The following is a 21,963-nucleotide window of genomic DNA, read 5'->3' on the forward strand; positions in this document are numbered from 1 at the left end:
AAATGAGGTGAATGAAAAAGCCAAAGTCAGAAATTTGTACTTTTGTAACGAGAAAGGGCAGAAAGGCCTTGAACCTAAAATTGAACTGCTATTGACTGAACCGATTGACGGCCATGTTTATCAACCCCCAACCTGTTTGAGATAATGAAAAGTACGAGAAATTGAAATATCCGGCTCTATCTAGAAAAACCAAGTTTGTCAATAGAAAAATATAAAAAGAGGCTTCAAGCGGCGTGGGATAAAGGTATGTAATAATTTGATTTGGGTGCTTAGCGATCATTGCTGATGTTAATACTTTTAGGGGGCGTTTGCTCAAACATTTTAAAAAAATAATTTTAAACATTCGTAGGATGATTTTGTCTTTTCATGTAAAACATGGGAAGGTTTCAGTAACTTGACCCCGTTGGCAACCCGAACACCAACGGGGGCTTCCCATAAAATTCTTTCCCCTATTTCAAAAAACCAAAAAGAAGGAAATTTTTGGGGGGAAACTCTAAGAACCCTAATCTTTCCAACCAGTTCCCCCCAGTAAATCTTCTTCGTTCTAGATCGCCTCCCTCGATCTGCCATGCGATTTTCGTGATACTATAGAGAGAAAACCATCGGATAATCCCCGGAAAGTTTTGCTTTTGGTGCAGCTTCTTGATTCTTCAAGGTTTTGAGCCCAAAAGGAACAAAAAAAAAAAGTTCGGTTTCCGGGGATTTATTTATTGTTTCTTGTTATTTTTCATTCAAGTGAAGTTTTGGACACCGCGTCTGATCAGTGCGGTGCTTTTTAGTTCAAAACCGCAGAAAAGCAAGATCATTGTTCTGGGGTTTTTCCAGGTTTTTGCTGCTTTGGTGTTTTATCTTCGTGATCGGAGATGAGTACGCAGTTTCAGAAAAGCCCCAAGACTGGACGGCAGTCCTTGCTTTTCAGGGATCTAGCATCGCCCGTCTGCCAGAAAGGGAAATTCTCGACCCCTGGCCAGGCAGCCGCGGTATCTGCTCTGTGGAGGGAGAATTTCGGGGGTGCAGACCCTCCGCCGCCTCCGATTTATACTTTGGAAGATCGAGTCGACTTCTCGCCGGAGGCTGGAGTCGGAGACTACCCTACGTCCCCTGATTTCAAATCGGAGATGAGAACCCCTTCGAGGGATTCGATGACTCCGTTGAAAGGGAAATTGAGCTTCGGTGCGTCGACAGATGTCACACCTCCTCAGGGGCTTTCGGCGTCTCATAGCCCCGGTAGCTCGAGCTGGTGGTCACATGGGAAGGGCATTGCAAATGGTGAGGAGCAGAGGAAAGGATCACCGGTGGATGGAATCGTCCAGCACCCGGAGACAAGTACGGGCCTGCTTATGCTGCCGCCACCCAGAGAGGTTGCTAGGCCAGAGGTGCAGAGAAATAGCTTGCCTTCTGGTAGCTTGGATGAAGAAGAATGGGTTACAGTTTACGGGTATCTTCTGTATCGATTTTTAGTTTAGAAGATGGGGTTTTCACATTTAAATTTCTTATAGCCATTTTATACAGAACCCAAAGTTCATCACAATCCCCACCGTTGTGGAGTTTGAGAATAGCATAATAGTTATTTTCTCATGCTTTCAGTTCATACTGGCCTCTCCGTTCAACATTAGGGGTTGTTTTTATTTTAGTTCTGCAATTGATGATAGGGATTAATTGCTCACCATTCGGTATTTGGATCATGGACTTGACTAGCCATAGCGATGGAATCTCTATAGTGCTCTTTTCAGGCTATTCGGAGTAGCACAATATTTGGTGGACATTGCAGTCTACACTTCCGTTGCTTTGTCCTTCACACTCTTCTTAATGTTTCACCTTTTGCATGAGCCCGTAGGTTGATTTATTTCATTTTTTTCATGTAAATCTTGCTATGGTTATTATGTTAAATAAGTAGAGATTGGCATGTCGGCGCAGCATGTATTTATTCCTGGCTGGAAATTTCAGAATAGATTTACCATTAAATGTTTGAGTTCTTGCTGGAGGCTTGCATTTAATCAAGTGACTAGTTGACCATTTTAGTTACTGCAGAAGTTTATTACTTTAAATGTTGGATCTTGTTCGAAATGATCCGGTGAATTCATGAAAACTGAAATATACTGATCTTTTCTTGCTTCATTGTGAACTTAAATTAGATCTGAGGGCATATTTGTTGTCTTTTGTAACCTGAAAGTATCATGTGATGTCGTTCAATCTCTTTTGGAATCTCAAAGAAGTCAAGAACCATGTAGTGTTTTCACTTCTCTTGTTGGTTCTGTCTTGCTTTACCTTAATCTCATACAAAATCCAATGTTTTATTAAATAAAATAAGTGGGGAGGGAAAGATATGAAAGGAAAAAAAAGTGAAAAAAAAAAAGAGAAAAGAAGAACGGATGGGGTCAGCAGCACCCGATTCGGTTTGACCGAGTCGGGTGCCATGTTGGGCCGCAGTGCACCCGCATCGGTGCGGGTGCGTCACATAGTTGGCGCACCCGTGTGACTTAGCTTGGAGGCTGAACCTCAGCAATAAGCAGATAGAAACCACCAATTCACATCATGAAAAGGGAAAAAGAAATGAAAATTGTAATAAACAAGCTTGATTCAATGCGTTGTATATGACTATATGCCAGCTCTGTATTCCTTCTGACTTGGGGGTTCATAGTGAAAATTATCCTAAATAGAAGGTGAAGCATGATGCATCCTGTCACCTTTTTGTCTCTTGTAAGAACAAGTTGTTGCTAGGATGTAAATGGTTTGATGTGGATGTGTGTGAATATGTTGTATAACGGATCATATTGAATTTGGTACAGCTGAAAAAAAAATCATCTCCTGCAACCATAACCTAACCATTTATATCGTTAATTGTTTCATAGTGGTATGGAGCTTTCCAAACTAACCAATTCATCACAGAACTAGATAGACGAATTTTTTGTGTATCTTGCCTATAAATGATGATGGACTATAATGATCATGTTGTCATGTTGTCTTTTGATATATTAGCTTTGTTATTTTCCTACTTGTCTTTTCTGCAGTGATGCTTTGTGGATAGTTAAATACTTCATGGATATATTATTGACTGACCCTGGGTTAATGCATATGTTTTTGTTTTGATCATTCTGTATATTTAGCATATTATACATGTTAGTGTATTGATCAAAATTTTGACATCCTCAGGTTTGGTCCAGGGGACACCAATCTAGTATTAAGGGAGTTTGAAAAATGTGGTATTATATTGAAGCATATCCCTGGTCCAAGAGATGCAAACTGGATGCACATTTTATATCAGGTATTTTTCTCTTCTATTCGATGATAACACCTAATTTCATGCTCCAGCCCCTTGTATTCTCAAGGTTTCTGGAGGCATAAGGCTTCATAAGCCACTCCCAAGTAGGAATGAGGTCCTACCCAAGATTACACATTTGAACCATTTCTACTGTCAAATCAAAAACGGTCTAGAAAGGTCTTGAAAAGAATGTTTATGGAATATGACTATATAAGGAACAAGAAGATATGTTTTTCTTTCTAAGTAAATAGAAATGGCATGGGTTAAAATTGCTATCTCCAGATCTTGTCAGTGTACTTAGAGCCTGGAAACTCCTTGTGTGCCTTGTAGCATTCCCATCTTTCATATGTTATGTGGATCAAACCCTTGACGTTGTTAAACTTAAGATATATACTGGCAACTTGTCTATGGGTGCTAAATAGTTGTGGCGTTAAAACTTCATAGTATTTATGAATAAGTTAATAAAACCTTAATGTAATTACAATGACAAAAGTTCTAAGTGCGCAAACATCATGTAATATTGTAATGGTTATTTTGATAATTGTATTGGTCAGTTAATTGGTTGATTTAATTTAAAGTGATTTAAACATAAGAATACCACCGACGTTTAGTGATCAACAATGCAAACTATGATCATATGATGCTTAAGTAACAAATCTATATCTCATAGGATGGTTTTCAGTTGTCCTTGGTGCAGAGGCCCCTGGTATCACTTCCTCACTCATTTTCATCCTTATATGAAGGAGCAAATATATATGTTGCTGCTTTATGGAAGAACAGTTTCCGGTTCTCTTTTTTCCAAAGGCACCTGGTATCACCACCCCATCGGTTTTCTTCGTCCGATGAATTAGACCTCCTCCAACCTGGAGACGTGAAGGGAAAACCCATCTAGACAGGTTGTGGAGCCCTTCTGGGCAAACGTGAAAAATGCTTGTCACAAAAAAGGAACTAGATCATTGATCAAGTTAATGTGTCAATGTTGCTGTGAAGCAGGAGGTTTGTAAAGAATGGTTGATGGTACATAGATAAAGAGTTGAAATAAAAGTTACCTATTCGTCAAATTGCTGTTTGTGTTGGTCCAAATTAGGGGTTTCTTTTCCTCTTTGTGAATATTTTTCTTTCATGTTGCAGAGCCGGTTTGATGCTCAGAAGGCTCTTGCAAAGAACGGCTTGCAGATAAATGGCCTTCTTATCGTCGGGGTGAAGCCTTTGGATCCAATCTTGCGTCATTCCCTGAGCAACAAACTCAGCAGTCAAGGTTTCATGGTTTTACCGCCACCATCATCTGATAGAAGCTCAGGTACAAGTCATTTGAAGGCTTCCCCCCGGCCATATTACCCACAACCTGAAGATAGCAGCCGCAGTTCTGTTGGTGCCATTGCTTCACCTTCAAAATCTGTTCTGTCGAGAATTGTGGATTTGATGTTTGGCATTTGAGTTGCTTCTACAATCTTGATCAAATTCTGCTGCAACATTTTTGTTTGTGTTTGGCATATATTGGTGGTGCTAATTCTATAAATCTTTCTTTTCCTATTGCAATCATTATTTTTCTGGTTCTTCTGCAAGCTTTGACAACTACCTCATTTTCTCCGTTGTCCAAAAAACTTCTCTTTTTCCTCAGAAAACTGTATCCTTGGGCTTTCCGAAGAAGGCTATAACTTTTGTTCGCGGTACTTTCTCCAGAATCTCCACCTTTAGTTCTGTTGTTTCTGTTTGGGGTTGTCTGGAAGTCGGGCTGTTTTTATGACAAAATTGGACATAGCAAGGCGATACTGTACTGCTAGTGGAGCGTCATGGTGGTCCTAGCCATTCTTCTCTTTACACTTGACTGGTTCATCTCCTCTCAAAGTTTCTGCAACTCCAAAAGTCTGAGCAATCCTTTCATGTGTGAAGCCTTGGAGGAATCAGGCCTCACATTCTGCAGGGTATAGAAGAGCAAATCTCTAGACGGATACATATCATAACCGACACTATAGGAATGTTTTGATTTGTCATACGGGGATTGTATTGAAATTTGCCTTTTTTCACACTGTTTATTGTGGGATCTGGTCCTAACGCGGCTTCGCACATGGATGGTTTCCAAATATGAGAGCATCTTGTGGGATGTATATTCTTTTTTTGCTTGGAATCCAAGCAAACCGGGACAGCGGTTGATGCTCACGGTCTTCCGCAAGTGGCAGGCCAGGCTTATATTCTTGCAGTTGGTGAGATTCTGAGCTAAGAAAGGAGAAAAAGCTGCTTGTTCATGCGACCAACTTCAGATGTAAGCTGCTTGTTGTAATACGAGTTGTTTGTGTTTCGCCTTCGTACTTCCAATGAAGTAACATGAGTTCCGTCTAAATTAACGGATTAATGGACTCTTAGTCTTATGATGACCTTCAAGCTGAAAAAGCTTAGGAGTTTATATGAAAGAAAAAATCCATGATACTGATAGAAAAATAAAAGCAAATTTCTCCGGTTGCACTAATTATGCCTATGTGTCTTTTAGTTGACAAATGAACACGGGAGTTGTTCAAAATTGTCGCTACGAAAAGACGATTCCGAACCCAACCGTCCATTTAATACACAAAGTTGACAGCCATTTGCCACTACAAAGTCTACGAGAATTTCTGCATCATTTTCTCCTTCTATTTCTGTAAATTCAGCGACAAGAGAATGGCAATGGGCGCCTTTGGTTTTGAATAACTTGAGAACCATCGATTCTCTCTCTCTCTCTCTCTCTTTAACGCAAAAACTGAGATCTGATTGCAGGTTTTGGTCTGCAAGTGAGTCCATGTGTGTTTTTGGAGACATCTGATAAAATTGAAACGATATAAGAGCTCATTTGTCTCTCAATGGGAATGGGGAGAGGTGGGTTTCCGCCATCTTTTCTCTAGGCTGTGATGGGAATTGTAAACCTCTCACTGAAAATTTACTAAAACAACTGTCCATCAACATCAAAGTGACCAATTGTGGGAACACAAGTGTCGGTGTAAGCGCGTAGTGTGTTGCTTACAGATTGGAAAAAAAATGTGTATATATATATATATATATATATATATATATATATATATATATATATCAGAGTAAACCAAAGCTGCAACCATTGACTACTGTTAGGTCGGTCTTGTGACCAAGCAGAACCATAAATTGCTGTTCTAAGACGCCACAAGCGTGAACCTCAAATTTAAACGGGTCCCAACAAATGTTGTAAATATCGGTTCCTACTTCACATCAAAAACTTCAAAAAATGATATTAGAGAAGTATTTTGAATAGGCAGCCTCTAGGGAGTTGTATTATACAATTTTTTATTTTTAAAAATTACAATATTTAATAGAGCATATTCGTTTTTCTACACTCAGTTAGCATTATTCCAGTTTGTGACTGATAGGATAAATATCAGACGATACGCCGCAGATTTTGACAACTTATATGAACTTTCTCATGTTTCAATGAACTTGAGAAATTTCTAAAGCAATAAGGGTAGAATCCTGAGAAAATTCAATAACATAAGGCGTTGAAAAAGTGAAATTAGATAGAAAGACTCATATCTTGGAAAAAATCAATGAAGTTATTCATCTATATATTTTAACAATATAAATTGTACAAATTCAAACAGTTTGAGAAAAATATAGGCAGGAAGTTAATATGTCAATAAATGCCAATATCTTAATATTGGTCCACTCTTTGAAAATATCGGATACTTGGCATTTCATCGACTCAGGAGAACAACGAAATAAGGTCACTGTATTTTCAATAAAAACTGGTTTTCTTTCATTTCAGAAATCTAAACGACTGGATTTCCTGAATAAGATTTGTTTTCGAGAGCAAAAATCGAAATGATCACATGCAGTACGTGACCATTTGTGTGTTTAAAAGTATGAAAATTAAGAAATCCGTGATAATATCGAGATGGTACCGGCCGGTTGTTCACTGATTTCTAAATGCAGAAAAAATAGCGATATTTTCATGTTTCTGCAATCGTCACTGCGCATCTCAAAGATGCCTCCTCTTCGTCTCCATCTGCTTTAAAAATTTCACTTTCCTCTTCTTCCTTTTCGTCCTTCTCTTTCCCCAAACGTTCGGCAGACTACTAACCTCGATAACCTATTCGCGTTTTTAGTTCCTGTTTGTGTTTTCTGGATTTTATTTACCACTTTTGAGTTCTATGGAGGAAGCGCACCCGGGGCTCCATGAAGGAGCTGCAGACGATTCGTGTGGGGAATGCCTTGATCTGACAAGCTGCCAACTCCATGATCTCGATGGGATTGAGATCCCCAGGAGCCTGGTGGAATTGGAGTTGACGGCGAATCGACTCTCGGAGTTGGACCCAAGAATCGGCGAACTCTCTCTGCTGAAGAAGCTCTGCCTCCGCCAGAATCTCTTAACCGACGAGAGTGTTGAACCTCTCTCTCGATGGGCTGCAATTTCCGGGCTTCACGTACGTGTTATATTCGATGCTGCCCTTTATCTCGTTTGTTGATGTCTATTTGACCTCTTATCGTTGTTTGTATGGTTGAAGTTTCCTTTTTCCCAGTCAGTGAGGATCGTATTTGTGGTTTTTAGTGGAATTTTGATTGCTAAGTATATGATTTTCATCTCAAGATTGAGATTTTCAGAATATTGGTGCTTGGGGATTAATGAAGTGCGATAAACAAGTATACCATCCAAACTAATCCGCCCAGCTTCCCTGTCAACGGACGGCCTATTTGGCATTTCACTTTTCGAGGCTTAATATGTCTTTCTTTTCCAGTTGATTATTCTCAGGTTCCATGGTATTCGATATATGGAATTAGTATGTGTACGTTTTACCTGGGTTTATCGATTTTATGGATAACAAATGATGGTACGTGCATCTCATATGATTCGAATTCATGTGGTTCGAAAATCATGTGATTCCAAATGGTGCCGTCAAATGCAGCCTTGATTAACAGGAGGAGCATGTAGAAGTGGCTGCTTGTGTGATTCAAAATGATTTCTCTGAATTTCCATGCTTATGTCGTTACAATAAGTTGAGCACTAACTAGAAAAATCCTAACACATTGTAGAGAGAATGGTTCTATTATGAGAGTATGCTACTTCTGTCTTCTAGAGGTAGGTGGCTTAACTGCTACAATATTGTCCTGGTCTACACCGACCTAGAGTCAACTAAGTGTTGTTTCAGACAGAAATTTGTTGATAGTTTCACCCATCCATTTCTGTTCTGGCGATATAAGAACTTAGCTTAAAATTTGTTACTCAAACTCTCACCGTTAGTTTTTCTAGCTAGAACGAGACGTCAGTTCAGTGCCTACTTGCACATGGAGACTTGTGATGCTCCGTTCTGCATCCGGCTCTTATCATTAAGGTCCTTCGCATCAAATCTGTTCTCTGTTGATACTTTTCTCTGTCAAAAGGGGGAAATTTCCCAATAAAACCCATCTTCTGATTTTACCTTCCAGAAACAGCAGTTGATTTTGTGGTTAAGTTTGTGCCAATCATTTTCAACCTTGCAACAGCAAAATTGCTTTCCTTTTTATTGTTAATGACTACTATTCCAAAAAGAGCAGTTTAAATTTTAAACATTAAAGGACTGGTCATATGAACCTTACAGTTAACTTGAACCAACAAGTTAGGTCCTTATCTTTCCTTTTTGTCAACAGCACTAGTCTTAACATTTCTATAAAAAATTGCCTGTTCCTGTCATTCAGCAAAAGCATGTCAGTTATACTGCTCTCTCTATTTCACTTGATAATTATATCTTTTCCTCGTATGTCATTGCCATTATACCAAAATAAGTTTTCATGTTTGTCTGTCCTGAAGTCCCAAGTGTCGACTGGTGGTTCTGACAAGTGAACTTGTTACTCCTCAGAAAGTGAAACACAAGTGAACTTATTAGTTATTACTTCGCAGTTGATCCTTCTGACTGCTTTACAATGTAGGTACCTATAGTTCATTTCCATGACTGTCTACTCTATAATTTGACGTCCTATTTTTAGCCTTGATTCAAACTTCTTGAGTCTATTCAAATTTACGTTACCTTAAGAAAATCTAACAATAAAAGTATAATGAAACTCAAGTGAAAAAAATCCATCATTCTTGCTTGAGCTAAAATGTCTACTCTAAAATATGTCTTGCTTAATGAAAGAGCACTTGAGAAGACCTGCACTTCCAAGCAAGCAAGTGATTAGACTATGTCAGTAGCAAGCAGTATTTAATTTTCTTTTTTATTAGTCAAGGAATCAACTGATCTATAAGAAAGAAAGCATATAAAAGCAATCTCGCTTTTTTCTGTTGTAAAGTTTAACACCAAAAAATAGAGGCATACTTTTCATGGGCAGCCTCTTTTTTATGTTTGTCTAATTATATGTGTTGGCATTTAGCAGTCCCATATATCTTATTTGCATGTCTAGGAGACTAGGAACTTCATCCAGTTCACTGTTATGTTCCTTTATCGCAATGCCATTAGAAGAGGGCGCTTAGAGCTTTCATAAAGTTTCATTGACTTATTTTGTGGATTTTCTCGCATCTCTCTGAAAAGAGAACCTTTTTTTGTAATGCTGCAGGAGCTTGTTCTAAGGGATAATAAGCTTACAAAATTACCGGATGTCAGCAATTTCAAGAACCTTCTGCTTTTTGATGTGTCGTTCAATGAGATATCTTCCTTGAATGGATTATCTAAAGTATCAAACACGCTTAAAGAGCTCTATGTTTCCAAGAATGAAGTGACTAAAATGGAGGAGCTGGAGCACCTGCATGAACTGCAAATTCTTGAACTTGGCTCAAATAGATTACGAGTAGGAACTCTCATACTACTTGAATTATAAACTTAGAAATCATAAATCATTATTTTGTCCTTCCATGCCACTGCTGAAACTGACATATTGATTGATGTTCTATTTCAGGTAATGGAAAATTTGCATACTCTGAAAAAATTACAGGAGCTTTGGTTGGGCAGGAATCGAATACGTGCAGTAAACCTTTGTGGGCTACAGAACATACGGAAGCTAAGCTTGCAGAGCAACCGTTTAACGTCTATGTTAGGATTTCAAGTATGCAATTATTGAAGTTGTTTGCTTAGAAGATCCCCTTCTTTGTTTTCTTAAAGAAGCTGATGTTCGTATGCATGACTTTTAGAATTTAGTTGACCTGGCTATTTGCATTACTTTTTAGTTTGACTAGAAACTGTTTCCAAGTTATTTTGCATGACTTTAATTTCATCTCCAGTATCTCTTTTTTCTTTTTACTTCTTTCCTATCTTCCGCTCTGGGAAATCCTGTATTGTCTGAATCAAAATTTGGTCTCATTATAAGCTTACTGGAGAAAAAGGGGAAATTTGGGATTTGAGATTCTTGACAGTGTTGTTACAAACGGTTTAAAAGAAATGGAACAGCGGAAACTTCATAATTGTTGGTCATGAAATTCATGGACATATTATTATTTTGTGAAAACCAATCAATGTTGTGTCCAGAATTGCATAAAGCTATTCCGAGGTAATCTATTTGCATTAAAGCTTTGCCTATATTTTGTTGGATTACTTGCATCATGCTTGTGGGAAATCAGAAAATTATATTGGTAAATGTAATTAATTTTTCTGGAGGAAGAAATTGCACAAATCATTATACTCCCAAAATTCATGAAGTGGCATCTTATTGAGTGGATGGATTGTTTTTACTTGTGTTTGTGATATCCTTGTTATATGTTTTAAAATGTCTGAAATCTGCATAATTGCAGTCTGATGTGATTGATAATATATGCATCTCTACAGGAGTGTATTGCTTTGGAGGAGCTGTATCTGAGCCATAATGGCATATCTAAGATGGAAGGATTATCCACATTAATTAACCTCCGTGTGTTGGATGTGTCGTCAAATAAAGTCACAGAAATTAGTGATATTGAGAAGTTAACAAGGTAGGAACATAAGATCATCCGATCTTGCAAGTTGCAAGTGGTATAATTTTGTGCGTTTGACTGACACTGACACTTACAGATTGGAGGACTTATGGTTGAATGACAATCAAATTGTCTCGTTGGAGGGCATTGAGTCAGCAGTTGCCAGCTCCAAAGAGAAGCTTACGACCATATACCTTGAGCACAACCCATGTGTATGTCTCCTTGATCTTGGTTACAATTCTGTTGTAGTAATCCTCATTAGGGAACGCTAGAGTGCAAAATTGATTGGCTCAACTCTTCCAGCAGTGGGTAGCTCACTGATTAAGGAAAGCAACCTTTTCTTTTTTCAAAGGCTGATTAGCAGGATTTCATGTGTGAGGAGCAAAATTAAGTTAACTTGCAATCACATGATTTGCACTGATCCTCTTGGATAGAAAATCATTAAAATATGGTGTTTCTTGGTTTGTACAGGCCAAGTTGCCGGACTATGCAAGCATGCTGAGGAATGTGTTTCCAAATCTGCAGCAGATTGATTCTCATGTGTTTTTGTAGGATTTGATTGTTTCTTATTAGTTATTTTGCTGAACCAGTGGATTTTACTTGTTCATGTGGTATACCTGATTGTCATGTACTTATAAATTTTGTCAACTATTTAATGGTCCTATGTTTTTGTTTCGATTTTGGACGAAAGTCTGGAACGGGCAGTTCGTGGCAGCATTAGTTGAGACTAGGAGACAGTTTTCGGACTAGCAAAAAGAAAAGGTGCTACACTAAAGCATGTACATCATTGTACATCACTGACGTTCTGCTGTGTTCAATAGTGTGGGCGAATGGTATATACTCAACCGCTGCTTAACTGGGAATAGGGACCAGACAAACTGTCCTGGTTAAATGTTTGTCTATTGCCTGCATGGCGGAGGAGAAATCCCTTTTTCTAGGAAAAGGGACACACAGAAAACCACAATGCATCCTGTTTTCTAATGAAAGCCACCTGTTCTTTCCCTGGATGAGGCATTTCACCCGCAACTGTTAATCTCTTGATCTGGGAGCTGTGTTCAGCTAGTGAGAGTGCTTGAATTTGTTCATCAAATTAGTTGTATGAGTAAACTGTGGTTTTTCTTATCCCAAAAGCGAACGAATCGGCTTCCCTTTTTGCTCCTACACTCCTGTTTTGTATTAAAAGGTCAGTTTATTGTACTGAGCTTGTTTATGAGATGTATATGAAACAGTGAATATTTGTGAACAATTATTTATTCTCAATGAATGAGCCTGAATAAGGCCAGCTCTTGTTTGGCTTGTATCGCAGCTTGCTAAAGTCCATTTCAGGACATGGGCCCTACTTGTATTGTTTCTCTTTATGGGCCCAGACCACTCAAACTTTGTCTTAAAACTATGTCTCTCATGAATTCCTGTGGAAAAGGATCTTTGAATGGGGTTTCCCTGACTTGCGGGCGCAACTTTCCCTTGGTAACTCTTGCAAATGGGGGTTTGCAAAAGCACACTATCTTACAGTGGACATTAAAACCATGAGCTTAAACGCCAGGTCTCCCACTTGGTTTCACCGTCATACCGTACAATAATTGGGCATATTTATCTCTTTGATACCGCTATTTAAACATGTATAGGACAAATAGTCACAAATAAAGAGCCTAAACGGCTGAATTTGGTGAACTCGGGCTGTTTATGTTAGACTAGTATCGACTGTTTATGTTAGACTAGTATTGACGCACAATAGTTTTTTCTAATGTTTATTTAGGGAAACAGCCTTCAACCTAAAACCCTCAAGATCATAGCCTTATGCCTTCAAAGTTCTTGTTTATTATGGGGCATGGTAGACTTACGGTACACTATAAGCTCGGTTGTCGTGCTTACCACAATTTGCAGCACAATAAAGTACCACACTGGAGGCGACCATTAGATTTGAATCTTGATGCTTTCACCGTTGTTATGTGCACGCCTTACTGAATGAAGTGACCTCTCCCGTCACTTTTTAAGTGTCGCTAGAAGTCCCACTAAGCCCTTCCAGCTTCCCCAACCCAACTTCTCTTCAACGACTAACAATTCTTGGCATGTCTATTACAAATGAGGACAACCGATGGTCTTTCCATTGTTTCTTTGTTCTAATAAATTCCTTTCTTTCTTTGTTCTAATAAAGGCTGCCAGCTCGCAGCTTTTCTTTTTTCCTTTTTTTAAAAAAAAAAAATTCTAAGATGCTGTTAAGTAGATTAGTTTTTTTCTTGATATTCTTGCTTTTGACATAGCTTGCTTTCTCCCTTGTTGTGAGATTCTAATTTTCATCATAGTATGCCATGTGTGTCCAAGTAGTCCGCTATAAGAAAAGTCATAATCATTTTAATTTTCTTTTCTTATTTAATTTTTTATTGTTTATATGTTTTGATTGAATTCATGTGATTTTCTATTGTATAGTGTGTCAGGTAATAGTTTATTAACTGTTTATAAGCTATGAATGGTCAACACGAGGTAAATATGTTTTTTTATATTATTGTAGCATATTAATTGTTGTTTTTCTTTTTTTATATTATTTTATGAATATTATATATTTTGGTCGTGAATCTTAGGCTTCGCTTGGCCTCATCTCATCTAACAACATTGGCTTTTACACCATGGTCTGCACTCATATGCATCAATGTCGATGACATTGCTGAAAAGAACTCTGGTTTCAAGCTCATTGCATCAATATCGATGGCATTGCTCAAAAGGATACTGGTTTCAGGATCATTAAGATTCGTACTCCGGGCAATTATCCAAAAGTCGACTCCGTGAAAACAGAAAGCCCAAGAGGAAGAGATGAACCAAGACGGAGAACGAAATTGATGCACGTAAAATGCTCAGCAGATGTTCTGTTTCTGAACCGAAGCCGTACCCAAGAAACAGGGATACGCATTTGAATCTAGAGATTTGCTACCTGAAGGCTCACTGTGGCATAAAAGGCTGGGTTTTCATCCGAAAACGTTCTCATGCCGTTAAAGAAAATTCACCAATGGGTGCAGTGTCAGATGATGATGTTGGCACTCACCAAGCTACCATAACTGCCCTCAACAAGAACAAATTCAGTCATCTGCTAGATCACATTCCTAAACAGATACGCCGTCGGATGATCTCGCCCACCAAAAAAGGCACGTAAACTTGTACCAGAATGGCGAGTGTCCATCAAAGGAATGAACAGCAGGAAAAAATGTGACTTCTCAAACAAAATGATCTGCTAATCTCGGCATTGGATCAGCAATAGCATACTGTGAAAGAACCAAAAGAAACATTCGAAATTTGAAAAACAATGAATACTACAAGAGACACACTAGTTGCATTACCCTGAAAAACGCCAGCTAAATCAAACCTTTAAGCTCATATGAATAAAAGAATCATCAATCATCAATCCATAAAGTCCCCAACATTCTACTATCAGATCAGCCCATTTAATGGTTCAGGCCAGTGCAAGCTGCAACAGTACCCAACATATGACCCGCTAAGGAGCTAGCTCTTATATGAATAAAAGAATCATCAATCCAGGTCGACCCCAACATTCAACAATCAGATATACCCATATAGCAGATGGTTCAGGCCAGTGAAAGCTGCAACATTCGCCCAGCAACCAGCTACGGGACTAGCTTTTTTCTTTTACAAATGTATCAGGTGGCACAAGGGTTGGTGAACCCTTCAGGAGAGTACCAATACTTTCTTCTAACTACATAATACAGTAGATACACACAGGACTGCCTGTGAACCTTGTAATGAAGGCAAACACTGAACACTACAGTTTCTTTGGCAGGCCGTAATTCTTTTTGAGGAATTTAGTAGCTGCTTCATCATTCCGATGACAGAGAACCCGCAGGACTGTGTTGGGGTCTGATGGAGACCAGTTATCAGGAGTTGGAGGGAGAGGCAGCTTGGACATGGCAGGACCATAGGCCCGTGAAACTACCTGCTTAAACCGATCAATCACTTCTCCTGTCTCAGCACGGAAAAGAGGAAGTACATTTGTTACAGGTGTTGCCGCCTTCTCGACCAACTCTGGTGGCAACCCATCACCGTCAGCCACATACAAGTTTTTGAGGGATGTGAAATCTTCTTCTATTAACTGAGAATCACGGCGGGAGAAGGCACGATATGGACCACCAGCAAGGAGCACCAGCAAGAACCCGTCAAAGGAGACTTTCATCAAGGCAGTTAGAACACGACTTCGGACTTTGTTGTGCACTGTGCTCGCAATTAACTCAAGCTTTGGCTCTAATTCCTTAAGGAATTGTTCAACCCTTGAACTTGCTGGTTCCCCAACATACAGACCGTCCCAGAGAACATGACTCAGATCATGGAAAACAACCTTGTATGCAGTTGCCTCAGAGAGTTGTTGAATTCCTTCAAGACAACCAGCAAGAGAAAGCTCAAACTTGGCATCCTTCCCACTTGAAATGGACATGGTAGTAGATTCTCCATTTCTCAAATGAGAGATTATTCTTTTGTCAAGAACCTCCAACTCCGTCCGGATCTGATGAAGAGTATTCATACGGACACAAAGCTGTGGCAGACCAAAAGCATGATCACCGTTTGCTGTGCCCACCTGTGATTTCTTTTTCATAGGCAACTTCTCTTTTTTCTTAAAAGCACCCAACTTTGAACTAGTCGTACATCTAGTCAATGCTGGTAGGGTGGGTAAGTAACTGCTCTTTGTTCCTACAAAGAATGGAAAAAATGAATCAGATTATTGCAGAATAAACATTAAGAGATTTTGCAGACTTAGTTCATACCGCAACCAGATTTCGTCTTTGATACATAATGCTGAAGACCACGGTCTAGGCCGGATACTAGATCTGGAAGTAAATCTTGATGCATGGGAATTGGTAGCTGAAAGAATGCCTCAATTGTCTCATCCATCATTTGAAGAACTTCCACGACAGAAGGAGCAAACCTATCCTTGTTTGCCCTTGGATCCCACACCTACAGAAAAGCTGAATCCTGTTATATCATGTCAGCATGCTTTTCTTGGGCAACAGGCAAAACTTCACTGGCACATAGTTGTCTAAATCAAAAACTAAAGCTGCTCATTGTTCGTTGACAAGAAACAGCACAGTAAGAAGATGAAATAACTTACAGTGCAAATGCTACAGATTAGATATAAAAGGATCAAAAATTGTTGACTATCATTCCTCAATATACCTAACAAGCCAAATTTTGCACCAGAAAAGCTTTTGTTTTGGTTTCTTCAGAAACTCCAAAGAAAGTAAATTATCAGCACTTAGTACACTCAGCAAGTTAATATCTGCACCAGAAAAGCATGCCCCAAATTTTCTCTTCAGTATAGATGCCCGTTCATGCAAAAGACTATTTCAAGTAAGCAGAACAATCTTTTCATGAATGGAGATTAAAAGGATAGGTTCGGAAGCAGTCGACACTAGCTGCCCATATCATAGTCCATTATCAGAACCAAAATGCTTATTACAGCAAAAACATCAGATCTACAATGTCCAAAATAACTTGTGAGATATGATACGATAAGTACCTATCGCTGCCATTAAGAAGAAACACGTAGCAGTTAATCATACAGGTTATTTTAGGCTTTTAACTATTGCTGCAATGAAAAAATGTAGATTTGTGTACATGAACAAGGTCATCAAGAGTGTTACAGTTTACCTCATGCTGCAAGTTCCTGTCAACCCATTCCCTCAGTCTATCAACTCTCAACTTTATCCATATTTTGGCCAGATTAGCCATTGCAGATTCAGCCTCATAAGGAGGCATCTCACGAATAATCGCCTTTCCGCCATCCTCGCTATCAACTGAGTCTTCTACAGCAATATTGACTAGGTCCTTCTCTAACTTGTCTGCTGACTTTAGGACTTGGACAGCATCAGGAGTCAACTCAGTTACACCCGACATAAATTGCTTTAGCTCTCTTCCATAGCATGCATGGAGTGTCGCCACAGCCACACCAGCAGACAAAGGATGCCACTTCTTGAATATAGGACTAAAGATTTCTTTCTCATATTTTGCAAGATCACCTATGTCTCTTGCAAGAACAGAAAGAACTGGAGATGGGTTCTTACTAGAACGCCTGTTTGAATCAACTTTTTCCATTTTCTGCATTCAAATAAATGTTATGATGAAATTAACTCAATTAAAACAAGAACTAATTTTCCAAAACAAGGTAATGTTCTATATTGCTAAACATGGAAAAAAGCGCAAATATGAGTGTGATTGCAAACATGGAACTAATCCTTGTCTCTCTTTTCTGCTTCCTTTTCCAAGAGGAGGATGACATTTCTCATTTTGCCCTTATTAAGAGACAGGCTGATGTAAGGGAACAGTAATAAAAAGGGAAATAAGAGGCATCTGAATCTGATTTTCCCTTGTAGGTCCCTTTCAGGGGCCACAAAGAAAAGACAGTTAACGTTCCTATATAACTTCCTCCCTCCCTCCTTCTTATTGTCGACCCCCTGTTGCTTTTTTTCTTGACTGAAGGTTGAATTGCCTCAAATGAACATGGAATTAGAGAGGTAAAGCTTTAAGATAGTCCAACCTCACAGATCCAGCTATTACATTAGAACAAATTGCAATCTGCTTACCTGTGCAAAAGCTGTTCGTAGAGAAGACCTGATGTAGGTCTCAATCCTGTTGCGAGCAACATCAACTTCCCCCCTCCTTTTACGCCTATACTCAGTTGAAATATCTTCAACTAGTATCTTTGCAGCCAAAACACCCAAAGAAACAACACTCTGCATCAACTCAATGGTTTCAGCCTGAAAGGTATCATGATATGCCAGAAGCCTCTTCTCAGCCCAACCAAGAATTGAAGACAGTGTTGAATTCAAGATTTTAGCATATAATGGATCCTTTGTCGTTTTTGCATCTTTTTCAACTTCTGCTAATTGATTCTCGGCAGCTAGTAGTAAATCATTTTCCACTTGCCCAGTTGCAACAAACCGATGAAAGAGAACCCAAGAAAAACAAAGGCTATGGAGCATTTGATTCATTCCAAGGATTGGCCACGTCTTTTTTATGAGATCTAATACCTCATCGAGCTCCTCAATAATTGTAGATTCATCATTACTGTCAAAACAAGCCTCTAACAGCATCTGGTAGAGTATAAGATTAAAGGGTGATCCATCCGCCCAGTGGCATGTCTCTGAGGGAAATGCATCAACTGATCTGCATGCAAGAGGCATGATAGCACTTCTCAGCACTTGCATTGATTCCGAATTTTTTCCTGTTTCTATTGACCTATCAAAGGCACCCTTTAGAACTTGACGAAGCCTCGCTGCACCTGAGTCATTTTTTTCCAGAGGTGAAACAGGATGCAGAAGAAGACCAGCTTCAATTATCTTCAAATTTCTGACTTTCCAAGCCTCATATTCTTCAGCGTCTGAGAAGTCAGAAGCCTTGAACTGCTGCAAGAATTCTAGAGGCAGAACAATTGCTTCAACACGCTTCCCAAGCTGTTACAGGCAATGAATACAGTTCAAAACTCATAATACAAAAAAGTACAAAAAGGAAATTCACAGAAATAACAGGCTAGAAGTTTTTATTGAATGGGCAGATCGGATCTTAACTTGTGAAGAATCCTTAAGCCATAAAGACACTGTCGGTAATTGGACCTTAAGTCCTTAACCCAAAAAGAAAAAACGAGCGGGAAGAATAAGATTCATTTTGAAGGAAGAATAAAGACCGTCAAGTTGCTTGATCTGTTGAGCGCCAAAATACAGTGATTGAGATATGAAACATCTTGGATATGTTCTCTGAAATGAAACTATACATGCTCTTGATTCATTCTTGCTTCTCCTAATAGAAGTTCAGGGTGGTGCCTTGGCCACCTTTTCTTTGGGAAAATTTTGATAAGATCGGTTTCTCTTGTCTGTTCATACCTTTTCAATCTAAGTATCCAATTTAGAAAAAAAAAGAGTATCATTGACGTACGACAATTCCAAATCCCAGAATTTCCTTGGCCTTTGCATATCAAACCAAGAAAGGTGTCAGCAGTTATTTCACCTAACCAAGCATTGCTTTAGGTTCCCTCTCCTAAACAAAAAAGGACACCATACATTACAAAGCAGCAGATGGACCCAGCACTTTTACATCAGCAAGCAAATTGTGAAGGTGGATTTCATTTAACCAAAATACTAACGCACTATATTATTTTTTCATCTAGCTGAGGATCATCGATAAACACTTGAGACACGAAGCAGTGAATTAACCAACTAGTAAATGAAATAAAGAACGGTAACTATGCCGTTGAAATTACCAGTTTAAAACACACGACAAGGAAAAATCGGAACAATTGGGCTGGATATTCTTAAAACCCACGACTAAGAAGCAGGATGGTAAGTAGGATTACGTCAACAACCAATCACCAGAAATTATCGGATCCAAAAGCCAAAGAAAATTTGCCCGGAACTATCACACAGTTCCAGTAAGCTAAACCACAACCAGAGGTGGGACTGAGTAGCGGCAGAAGCCATTGAAGGAACACTTAGACAAACATCTCGAGCGATACAAATGCCGATCATCAATCATGCCACATGTTTCAGAATCATAATCGATTCGCGATAAGTGGTACTTCACTGGATACAACACCGACAATTTTCAAAGCAATTAACGACCAAGTAAACCAATCACAATGGCATGGCAGCCAACATAGCTAAGACCCAACCAAGCTATTCACCATAGCATGATCAGATCTGCCGAAAAAACAACCAATAAATCAATAAAAAACCATAAATCGAGAGAATCCATCAAACAGAACCAAACAACCGCCACAAGCAACAAGACCAAACAATTGCCACAAAAAAAATCTACAAACAATCAAAGATCAAACTTTTCGGTCTGACTCACTTGTCCAGCAGCAATCCTCAAAAGTGCACGGCGAATTCGACCGTCCTTCTGCTCAGAGATCTTCATTTGAATCCTCATCAACTCTCCAACCGTCATCGGTTTTTTTGACGATCTCGACGGGCTCCCATCATTCAATGGACTCTTCTTCGAGGACTTCAACCCTAAGGCCTTCTTCATCGTACTTGCTGCAGAGAAGGTCAATGATCTGTGCAAGGGAGATGAAGAAGAAGTAGAAGAAACGGATAAGGCAGACGGAGAAGACGTCAGCGACCTCTCCTTTTCACCACTCCTCTCCGATTGAGAAATGTACGTCAAAGGTTTCCCTCCCGACGGTCTGCACGCAGCAACGAAGATCTCGTACGCCGTCTCCTTTAATTCTGAGGGCGAGATCTCCACACCCAATTCACCAAAAGGTGAGCCCAAATCAGAAGCACCGTTTTCTGGAATACCCATGTGTCTCTTTGACCCCCCAAGACTTCTCTCTCTGAAAAAGGGAGCCATCTACAGAAAGGGAAGAAGAAAACTCTCTCTCCCTCTGCCTCCTTCACTCCCTCTCCCTCTCGCTCTCTTTTCTCTCTTTCTACTGTGCTTTTATTTGGTAATATTTTTTCTTGAGTATTGAAGGAATCCAGCTCGCCATAGCTTCGATGAAGACAAACGTGAATGGAAAGGAGAAAAGGAAATAAAGGAGAGTTGAAAAATATTGAATGATGGGGAAGGAGAAAACGGGCAGTGTGAAAGCAAAGCTGGGTCTTGAGGTTTAACACTGATCTGATCTTAACGAGAGGCTTTTAGGATGGAGATGGCGAAGAAAGGTAAGCTTTGAAGACTCTCTGCAGAGAGAGAGAGGGAGAGAGAGAGAGATGCTTAGACTGAGCAGATCCCCCATCAATCTCTGCTGGAGTGGGGTCACAAGGAAGAGTACTGAAGATGGAAGTCCTCCCACTGATTGAGGGAGTGGAAAAATCTGCGGATTTGGTTCATATATTACCGGTTGAAAAAGTTTTTATCATGCTTTCTCTCTCTAGATTCTGCCCAACGCCGGAACCTTGCACCTGCAATTTGCAGAAATGAAAATGGCATAATTTGCTTGGTATGGCTTCTTCTAGATCTAAATCTCTGCATGTAATAAACAGTTGATGGCTGTAAGGTTTTAGTGCTTTTGAGAATTGGAGGTTAAATTCTGTTCAACTTCAGCAGCCTGCATGACGTGTTCATGCGTGGCTCGTTTTGCTAAAAGTTGCGCTTTGAACATTTTAGATCGTCGGCACATCATAAGAACCTTCTTTTCGTTTAATTTTCACAGATTATTTATAGATAATTCCATGTTTTACTTTCTAATCCTTTTTCCAGTTCGATGTATTAATGGTATTAAACGCTTTCTATCCTCTATATGCTCGCATCGCAGCAAATTTAGAAACACCTTGTTTGTAAATCATCGCTGCTGAGAATTGTGTTCTTCCATAATATAAACGTAATCCCTTGAATTGGAAACTTCCCTCATCTATGCCAATCTTGGACTATTTTTCTTGAGTCATGCATGGAATGGGTTCAGCTCACGTAGGTAAAGCCGTTGGAGCTAAAAAGGGTTATGTGCTATCGGATTTTGCTTGAGGTCGAAGTCACGAATAAAGAGTAGCAAGTCATGCTCACAACAACACATACATTTGCATCTCTCTCAACCTAACATATATTGACAACCCATTGTTAATATCAACCAAAGCTAGTAATATATATACATATATAAAAGAAAATTGAATGGTGTCTTAGTTTTTCAAAGTCACCTATCCATCTAATCAGTGTAGTTTTATACATACATATATATATATATATATGTAGAGAGAAAGAGAGAGAGAGAGAGAGAAAAAAAAAAGAGAGAGAGAGAGAGATTTATCCTCTTCCTCTCTCTGGTGGTATGGAAACCTTTTTTTTTTCCTAAGTCGAGTACGGGATCCAAATGAACCACTGAAGCCACTGCAGATAACAAAGTTGCTCTGCACTGCAGCTT

The 21,963-nt window shown here is 39.2% G+C and overlaps 3 protein-coding genes across 3 annotated transcripts; 2 read left to right on the forward strand and 1 right to left on the reverse strand.

The window, feature by feature from the left end:
- Positions 1 to 446: 446 nt before the first annotated feature.
- On the forward strand, positions 447 to 4,801 carry LOC116245696 (nuclear pore complex protein NUP35). The gene is made up of 3 exons (XM_031617205.2): positions 447 to 1,438; positions 3,154 to 3,265; positions 4,394 to 4,801. The coding sequence occupies exons 1-3, from the start codon at positions 864 to 866 to the stop codon at positions 4,697 to 4,699; spliced, it is 993 nt and encodes a 330-aa protein (XP_031473065.1). The 5' UTR covers positions 447 to 863; the 3' UTR covers positions 4,700 to 4,801.
- A 2,340-nt stretch (positions 4,802 to 7,141) lies between these two features.
- Positions 7,142 to 12,414, forward strand: LOC116246311 (protein phosphatase 1 regulatory inhibitor subunit PPP1R7 homolog). The gene is made up of 6 exons (XM_031618134.2): positions 7,142 to 7,683; positions 9,788 to 10,018; positions 10,127 to 10,273; positions 10,990 to 11,132; positions 11,212 to 11,326; positions 11,586 to 12,414. The coding sequence occupies exons 1-6, from the start codon at positions 7,411 to 7,413 to the stop codon at positions 11,664 to 11,666; spliced, it is 990 nt and encodes a 329-aa protein (XP_031473994.1). The 5' UTR covers positions 7,142 to 7,410; the 3' UTR covers positions 11,667 to 12,414.
- Positions 12,415 to 14,459: 2,045 nt separating this feature from the next.
- LOC116257399 (protein unc-13 homolog) lies at positions 14,460 to 21,073 on the reverse strand. Its single transcript, XM_031634115.2, has 5 exons — positions 19,956 to 21,073; positions 17,693 to 18,562; positions 16,761 to 17,207; positions 15,878 to 16,067; positions 14,460 to 15,803 (listed from the first exon to the last, which is right to left on the reverse strand). Exons 1-5 carry the CDS (start codon positions 20,454 to 20,456, stop codon positions 14,884 to 14,886), a joined length of 2,928 nt encoding a protein of 975 aa, XP_031489975.1. The 5' UTR covers positions 20,457 to 21,073; the 3' UTR covers positions 14,460 to 14,883.
- Between the last annotated feature and the right edge of the window lie 890 nt (positions 21,074 to 21,963).

Source organism: Nymphaea colorata, chromosome 1, assembly GCF_008831285.2.
Source record: "Nymphaea colorata isolate Beijing-Zhang1983 chromosome 1, ASM883128v2, whole genome shotgun sequence".
NCBI classification, from domain to species: domain Eukaryota; kingdom Viridiplantae; phylum Streptophyta; class Magnoliopsida; order Nymphaeales; family Nymphaeaceae; genus Nymphaea; species Nymphaea colorata.

What these genes read in the sequence shown, in the direction of transcription:
- LOC116246311 (XM_031618134.2), top strand. Translation starts at nt 7,411, where the DNA reads ATGGAGGAAGCGCACCCGGGGCTCCATGAAGGAGCTGCAGACGATTCG. An exon ending in CTGCAATTTCCGGGCTTCAC is followed by an intron (nt 7,684 to 9,787) that starts GTACGTGTTATA and finishes GTAATGCTGCAG; the next exon opens with GAGCTTGTTCTAAGGGATAA. An exon ending in GATATTGAGAAGTTAACAAG is followed by an intron (nt 11,133 to 11,211) that starts GTAGGAACATAA and finishes TGACACTTACAG; the next exon opens with ATTGGAGGACTTATGGTTGA.
- LOC116257399 (XM_031634115.2), bottom strand. Translation starts at nt 20,456, where the DNA reads ATGGCTCCCTTTTTCAGAGAGAGAAGTCTTGGGGGGTCAAAGAGACAC. An exon ending in TACGAACAGCTTTTGCACAG is followed by an intron (nt 17,208 to 17,692) that starts GTAAGCAGATTG and finishes ATTTGAATGCAG; the next exon opens with AAAATGGAAAAAGTTGATTC. An exon ending in AAAGACGAAATCTGGTTGCG is followed by an intron (nt 15,804 to 15,877) that starts GTATGAACTAAG and finishes CATTCTTTGTAG; the next exon opens with GAACAAAGAGCAGTTACTTA.
- LOC116245696 (XM_031617205.2), top strand. Translation starts at nt 864, where the DNA reads ATGAGTACGCAGTTTCAGAAAAGCCCCAAGACTGGACGGCAGTCCTTG. An exon ending in GAATGGGTTACAGTTTACGG is followed by an intron (nt 1,439 to 3,153) that starts GTATCTTCTGTA and finishes TGACATCCTCAG; the next exon opens with GTTTGGTCCAGGGGACACCA. An exon ending in GGATGCACATTTTATATCAG is followed by an intron (nt 3,266 to 4,393) that starts GTATTTTTCTCT and finishes TTCATGTTGCAG; the next exon opens with AGCCGGTTTGATGCTCAGAA.